This window comes from Orycteropus afer, unplaced genomic scaffold, assembly GCF_000298275.1.
Source record: "Orycteropus afer afer isolate SDZICR_OR568_19922 unplaced genomic scaffold, OryAfe1.0 scaffold00098, whole genome shotgun sequence".
NCBI classification, from domain to species: Eukaryota; Metazoa; Chordata; class Mammalia; order Tubulidentata; family Orycteropodidae; genus Orycteropus; species Orycteropus afer.
The window spans coordinates 3,037,368-3,045,551 of record NW_006921685.1 but is presented as its reverse complement, the minus strand read 5'-3'; the positions used below and the strand labels follow the sequence as shown (position 1 = coordinate 3,045,551).

At 39.4% G+C, this 8,184-nt stretch overlaps 1 protein-coding gene across 1 annotated transcript in view; it reads left to right on the top strand.

The window, feature by feature from the left end:
- LOC103198626 (transmembrane protease serine 11C-like) overlaps positions 1 to 8,184 on the top strand; it is a 94,152-nt gene that overhangs the window by 34,399 nt on the left and 51,569 nt on the right. Inside the window, exon 4 of the mRNA XM_042781214.1 lies at positions 6,549 to 6,616. Coding sequence (XP_042637148.1) covers positions 6,549 to 6,616 — 68 coding nt within the window. The remainder of the gene's footprint in view (positions 1 to 6,548; positions 6,617 to 8,184) is intronic.

Genomic DNA, 8,184 nt, shown 5'->3' with positions numbered 1-8,184 from the left:
TCGGGCAGTGTTTCGTTCTGCTGTGCATGGGGTCGCTATGAGTCGGAAACGACTCGACGGCACTTAACAACAACAACAACAACAACTGTCTCAGGACCACAGTACTGGAGAACACCAGACTCAATTGGCACAACAAAATACATAAAAGCCTTGTTCCGCATCTTACATCCTACATTGGTGAGTAGTGACTGGGGTCTTAAAAGCTTTCAACCGACCATCTAAAATGCAGCTAACAGTCTCCTAGTGTCAGAAGTGAAGAAGAATGCAAAAAACAAACAAACAAACAAACAAGGGCATTTGGAAGCAATCAGCCATAGGACACAATGGCCCTTGAGACCAGAAGAACTAGATGGTGTCCGGCTACCAATGCCACCACTCAGGAAAGGATCAAACCTGGAGATCCTGGATAGAGTGGGAGGGAAAATGTGGAACAAAATCCAAAAACTCAATAATGACCAGAATTACTTGTCAGAGAAAGTATGATGAGACCCCCAAAACTATGGCCCTGAAATACAGTCTGCACCTGGAATAAAACTCACCCCCAGGAGCTGGCTCTCAGCCCAATAGTTAACAAGATGTACATGCAGACCACTCAACCCAGGATGATGCACCCACATACTCTATGGTAATACATCCCTTAGAGCAATGGACCACGGGGCACCAGAGGAACAACATTCAGGTTGAGGAAATGCAGGACAAATAGGAGTGCATAAATATGAGAGGCACAGGGGAGTGTTACAGGGTAGGGAGGGGAGGAAACTGGGTTAGGTTTGGACATGGTAAATGGGGAGTGAAACTAAATGTACATGTAATATTGAATGTAAAAGAAGCTCTTTTAAAAAAAAAAAAAAAGGTCTGGAGAGCCTCGGTGACTTTCCTGGAGTCACATCCTTAGCCTTTTCTCACTAGTGTTTGTTGTACTCCAGCATGATGCATATAGTATCCTCTTTTCTAAAAAATAAAAATAATAAACTCTCAAAAAAAAACAAAAAAAACAATACCACTTGGCCCCAGAAAAGGCAGATATGGTAATGGAAGAAAAATACAGTACAGTTTAGTTACTATGTGCCTTAATTATCTAGGGTTGCTATAACAGAAAATCCACGAATAAATGGCATTAAAAAACAGAGATTTATCCTCTCATAGTTTGTTATTGATGTTAGGGGCTATCTAGTTGATTCCGACTTGTAGCAACCCTATGTATGACAGAAAGAAACACTGTCTGGTCGTGTTCCATCCTCACAATTCTTGCTATACTTGAGCCCATTGTTGCAGATACTGTGTCAACACTGTGTTGAGGGTCTTCCCCTTTTTCACTAATACTTTACTTTACTAAGCATGATATCTTTCTCCAGGGAATGGACCCTTCTGACCACATGATCAAAGTTGGTAAGATGAAGTATGGCCATTCTCACTTCCAAGGATCATTCCAGCTACACTTCTTCCAGATTTGTTGATTCTTTTGGCAATCCATGGTATTTTCAGTATTCTTCACCAATGGCACAACTCAAAAGCATCAACTTTTCTTCAGTCTTCCTTATTCATTGTCCAGCTTCCACATGCACATGAGGCATGTGGAAGCAATCAGCCATAGGACACAATGGCCCTTGAGACCAGAAGAACTAGATGGTGCCCGGCTACCATGGCTTGGGTTAGGTGCACCTTTGTCTTCAAAGTGACATCTTTGCTTCTTAATACAAAGTTTAGGAGGCTAGAAGTCTGAATTCAGAGCACCAGCTCCAGAGGAAGTCTGTGTCAGCTTTACAGTTGAGGAAGGAGGTCCTTGTCTCCTTTCAACATCTGCGGGTGCAGTGCTCTTTGAAGATCTCCAGGTGTTTTGGCGTCAATCTTCTCCTGGGTCTAGGAAGTTCTCAGTGCATGGATCCAGGATCCAAAGGACATATTCTACTTCCAGCTCTTCTTTCTTGGTGGTACTGAGGTCCTTCTTCTGTCTCTTTTTATATTTTTTAAGATATAAAATGATTCAGGCCACATCCCAGGGAAAATCTCCTTACATAGGAACAGGACTGTGACTTGAATAAGGGTGTTGCATCCCACCCTAAACACTTTACAAATGATTGGCTGATCACATCACATCACATTATGGTGGATAATTACACCATTACATAACTGCTAAATTACATCATTACATAACTGCCAAACCACTGAGAATCATGGCCCAGCCAAGTTGGCACATATTTTGAGGAGACACAATTCAATCCATGATACCATCTTTGCAAGATTCTTCCATTCAGTATTTAAGGAATAATAATCAAACTCCTTACCATGGCCTATAAGAGCCTCTGTAACTATTGGACCACGGGGCACCAGAGGAACATTTTTGCTGATTTCTGAAACTTCAGTTTATATACTCTCCTCTTCGCTCATCTTATTTGAGCCATAACAACTTTGCTTCTATCCCTCAGAAATACCAATCTCATTCTTATCTAGAATCATTGAACTTCCTGTTCACTCCATCTAGAATACTGTCCCCTGTGATTGTCAACTTTTCATCTTGCAGGTCTCACTCAAATGTCACCTCTTCAAAGAGGCCTTACTTGATCACTCTAACACTATTCCCTGAGTCACTCCATCATATTACTCTATTTTACGTACTTCATATCACTTAACACTATCTCCAATTTTCATATTTATATATTTCTTGATGTGTTTATTGTCTGTTTCCTCTACTTGACTCACCAAGACAGTATGGCTTTATTCATCTTGTTCATATTCCCATTACCATTGTTTTGAAGCAGGAAGAAAAACATAAATTGAAACTATCAATTCCAAAAATGAGTCACTGTTTATAAAGGCTGTTTTTGCCAAAGTAAAATCAGGGACAGTACAATTTGTTGTTGCTCTATGAAGGTCTTACTTTGGGAGGCCATCCACTAGATTGCAGGAAACAGAAGCAGTTGAAGTTTTTCTTTCATAAAATTTTTCTAAGACATTTCTACTATATCCCACTTTGAATCTATAAGTAGCACATAATTAAAAGAACAGGGAAAATGGTTTTCAGTTCAGGCATGAAAAGGGGGCTGCCATAGTGCAAGAAAACTAGAAAAATTTTTTCCTTCTGGGAACATTTTTATTCAGTTATATGGCATTGATGTTCAAGAAATGGCTAAATATGGAAGGCAAACATTAACAGTTTTAATTAACCTCTTCAAAATGAATATTCCACCCCACCATGTTACTCTGAAGAAGTAAATATTTTGGTGACTTCCAGTATGATAGAGGAATAGGCAGAAAAGCCACACAGACCCTCCTCAACAAAGAAAAGAGAAACCAATTGACAGAGATACAGAAGATAATCCTGGAGCCCTGAGTTTTGAAAGGAAGTACACAGAAGTGGATGAGGCACCAACTATTGAAAAACCTTAACAAAAACAGTGAATATAGACAGAGTCAGAGCAGTGGATTGTCAGCTACTCTGATAGGATCAACAGCCTGAATATTTCCAAGTGGTGTTGGGACCTGAGAATTGACCTAAAGATCGGCCCTGTTCTCCAAGGGTTGCCGGGATGACTGCACTGGTAGCCTGTGACTAGGAAGGGAAACAGCAAGGAGGGAGACAACCTGAGCTGTGGACTTTCTGCTCTCTGGAGGGGACAGTCATTTTGATTGTTTACATGTGGCAGCCATTTTGGATATTTAAAGTGATCAAGGGTGCAGCCATTTTGAATCTTTACAAGTGGCAGCCATTTTGGATTTTAAAGTGACAGCATTCTCATTTGGATTCCAAGGACCTAAGAACAGTCCCTGTTTGCCAGGGACATATGAGAGGCTGACAACAGGAAATGAGACAGGTGGTGAGTGTGTAAGTGCTGCCAACTACCAAACAGAGGACCACAACACAGTACCCTGCTTAAATAGATAACATACAAACAAAACAAAACAAGGAAAAGAAAAGTCATGGGCAAGTCACTCCAATGTACAAGACCAATTAAACATAAACACAAAAGCGTCCCAATGCCTCAGAGACAACAGAGCATCACAATCTTCACAAAGAAGCAAGATAAAGCAGGAGAAAGAAGGGACCAGGATACAGACCCAAAACCCATCCCTGAGGAAGACACAGCATTGCAACTCCCTGATAAGGTATTCAAAAGAATTATATTTAGGTATTTTCAATGAATTGAGAGGCAGATCAAGGAAAAATTGAGGAAAACACAGAGAAAATCCTAGAACAATTTCAAAAGACAATACAAGAACAAAATGACAAAATAAATGAAAAATTAGAAATGATACAAAATCTACACGCAGAAATCCAGAAGATTAATATTAAATTTTCAGAAATAATAAGACACTGAACAAAAAAATGAGCAGAATTGAATCAATGGAAGATAGAGTTAGTGAGATTGAAGGCAAGTACCTGAATACTTCTTTGGAAAGGGATCAAACAAATCAAAAAGAGGGAAAAAACTGTGTCATTACAGACCTTCTAGATGGTAGGGAAGTCAAGACAACTACAAGATAGAAGGACTGTTCTAAACTTGGGAAGAAAACTAAAAATCACAGGGTAAACGCAAAGAAAAACGATAAACCTTCACATCAAAATAAAAAAGAGGACGAGGACTAGCACAAATATTTAGCAAATACTAAAACAATAGTGATGAAGGAGGTGATAACACTATTCATAAACAAAACGAGCTCAGCATAGAAAATTATATGGAACAAAGAAATTGACACCATGAAAAAGCACGTAACAAAAATGACAGCAACAAATTCATATTTGCTAATAATTACACATCTGGCAAGGGACTTATCTCTAAGATTTATAGAAAACTCCAACGTCTCAACATTAAGGAATTAATAATCCAATTGAAAAATGGGCAGAAGACATGAATAGACACTTGACTAAGGAGGATATTCAGGTGGCCAACTGATATATGAAGAGATGCTCATGATCACTGGCCATCAGAGAGAGGCAAATCAACATAACAATGTGATACCATCCCACCCCAGCACTGATGGCAAGGTTCAATGAAACAGAAAATAACAAATGCTGGCAGGGATATGGAGAGATTGGGACTCCTATACACTGCTGGTGGGATTGTGAAGTGATGCAACCACTATGGAAACCCATATGGCGATTCCTTAGAAAGCTGGAGTTGGGGATACCATTTGATCCAGCAATCCATTACTACGTATATGTCCTAGAGAGGTGAAAGCCAGGACAGGAATAGATATATGCTCACCCATGTTCATAACAGCAGTATTTACAATAGAAAAAAGATGGAAACAACGTACGTGCCCATCTGCGGAAGAGTGGATGACCAAACTATGGTACATACACACAATGGAATGTTATGCAGCACTAAAGAATAATGTAGACTCTGCAAACACCACATAATATGGATGAACTAGGAAGACATTATGCTGAATGAAATAAGTCAATAACAGAAGGACAAATACAGTATTAGTTTGTTGTTGTGGAGGGTCAAGGAAAGGTTTATATATGGAGAGAAACATTCTTTGTTGGTTGCTAAGGGTGGGAGGGAAGGGGAAGGAACACTGCAAAAAAAAATACATTGACCTATGTCACTTCAGTTTTGTGTATTTCACTGTACATAAATTATATTTCAATTAAATGCATTTAAAAAAGTAAATATTTTGCCTCAAATTGCTATGTAATTTATTTGTGGACATTTATTAATGGAATAGTCTCAATATACAAATAGTTTTAAAGAAAAAGGCATGTATTTAATACACATTGCATTGTTTTTCTTATATGAGTCATAATCCAGAGAAATTTGAGCACTGTACTTGATGTGTGTACTTGATGTGTACTGTTGTGTGCTATTGAGTCAATTTTGACTCATAGCAACCCTATAGGATAGAGTAGAACAGGCCCATAGGGCTTCCTACATTGAAGTCTTGATGATATTAAGGCATTATTATTTTTATACAGCAATAATGGCATTGTGACTGTTTAACATTAACCCTTATCGTATATGTTGTTATTAGCTGCCATCAGTTTGTCCCCCAACTCAGAGTGAACTCATGCACACAGGAGCAGACTTTTTCTTTGGCTGATTTTTCAGTAGATTGCTTGGCCTTTCCTCCTAGTCTGTCTTAGTTTGAAAGTCTGCTGAAATCTGCTCAGCATCATAGTAACCTTACTGATCTCCACCGACAGATAGGTGGTGGCTGTGCCTGAAATGCATTGGCCAGGAGTCAAACCTGGGTCTCCTGCATGAAAGGCAAGACTTCTACAACTGAACCACCACTGTCACCTATGAGATGAAAGGAAGGAAGGGAGGGAGGGAGGGAGGGAAAGAAGAAAACCACATGTACTCTAGCATATTAAGAATAAAGTTATATGAATTAAATTATTTGCCCTAAAATAATCTGGCAAGGTGGGAAATGTGGGTAGTAGCAAAATAATATATGTTTGGCCACATATTGACAACTGGTGAAGCTGAATGATGGGTAAATGGGGATCATTATAAAAATCTAATTGTTTTTGTATATACATGAAGTTTTCTACAATGAAAAGTAAAATATTAAACATAAGTCATTATCCATTCTACTTTTCACAGATAAATGAAACATTTCATGAGTCCAAACTCAGAAGACTGTATGTCAAATCTCATGTTGTCCAAGTAAGGTATGTAAAATAGCCTAAAAGGCACAGAAGTAGAAATAACTCTTTTTCCATCCCCTCATTTTATATGCAATGGAATATGATTTGCTTGGTGTGGTAGTTAAGTCTGTGTGTCAATTTCTCTGGGCCTGGTTGAATGACTGGGCAGATGAATGTAGTTATTCCCCATGGTGAGACTGATAATTAACTCCATAGTGGAATCTATTGTAGCAGCTGAGAAGCAGCTTTGGTTATGTGCTCTGCTTCCCGTATATAAGAAGCAGCTTTGGTAATGGTCTCTAGCCTATGGCACACTTGGACCATGTTTGCAGCAATGTCACTGCTCAACAGCCTGCCATGCTCTGCCAACCTTGGGACTTAAAATGGTTTGGTAACAGCAGAACTGTGCTATTTTATTTGTCGACTCTGGGCTTGTTAGCCTCAGCAGCCAGTAGCTGTCTGAATGAAGAGATGCCTCTAGCTTGAGTGGGTCGGGAGCAAGAGGCAGAGCTGAAGCCCAAGGTCGAGGGGCTTTCACACAGCCCCTAGAGCCTGGCACTTTGAACTCAGATTTCTAGCCTCCTGAACTGTACAAGAATAAACTCCTGTTTGTTAAGGCCATTCCATTTGTGGTATATTCCTGTCAGAGTGGCACTAGGTAACCAGAACAGTTGGTATACACAATTGAAGGGTTGAGATAAATTTGAATTTTGGGTTTCACGACCCCTGTCATTCCCAGTATGTGTGAAGAAAGTATTCAAGGTCTAGTGGAAAAGGATTCAAGGTCAGGTGGAGGTTAATGTGGTTTGTTTTTTATTTGAGGGCAGAAAGTTAAAAAGCAACTCTAAAATGAGATCTACTCAAGAACAGTATGGGTAATATTAGAGACCATTTACAGAAGATCTAACCCAGGAGTGACAAAGCAGTAGCCAATTATTCAAATCAAGCTTAACACACTGCCGTGGATTCGTATCTGACTCGTGGCAACCCCTTCTTGGGTTTCCAAGGCGGTATCACTACGAAGGTAGATTGCCCAACCTTCATTCCAAGGAGTGGCTGGTGGGTCTGAACTGCCAGCCTTCTGATTTGTACAGACATTTGAAAAATTGAGCAAATATAAAAGTTGATAAATTTCATATAAAAACAGAACTTTAAGATTCTGTTGAAAAATCAAAAAGTCAGGCAACAATGGGTCCACTTTCCCATATAGTAACAATAGGCTGGAACTGAGGTTTTGAAATTTTCCACAGTCCTCTACCCTCACCCAAATACGCATATATATATTTGCACCCATCCAGCTTCAATCCTTTACTTTCCTGAACCCTATAGAAATCTGAATTTATACTTATTGTTCAGCAGCCCAGATGCTTATCCAAACATTAGTGAGGAAAAGAGAACTTGAAACAGATGATAACAGATAATAGAAGTTCAAATGGGCAGGCAGTCTACATTAGACAAGTGTGTGTGTGTGTGTGTGTGTGTGTGTGTAAAAAGAAGAAAAAAATAGAATAAAAAGCCATGTTACAAGGAACCTAGCCTCTGAGAGGTGGCTCATGGAGAAAAGGAAGCCAAAGGGTAACAGAAGTATATAT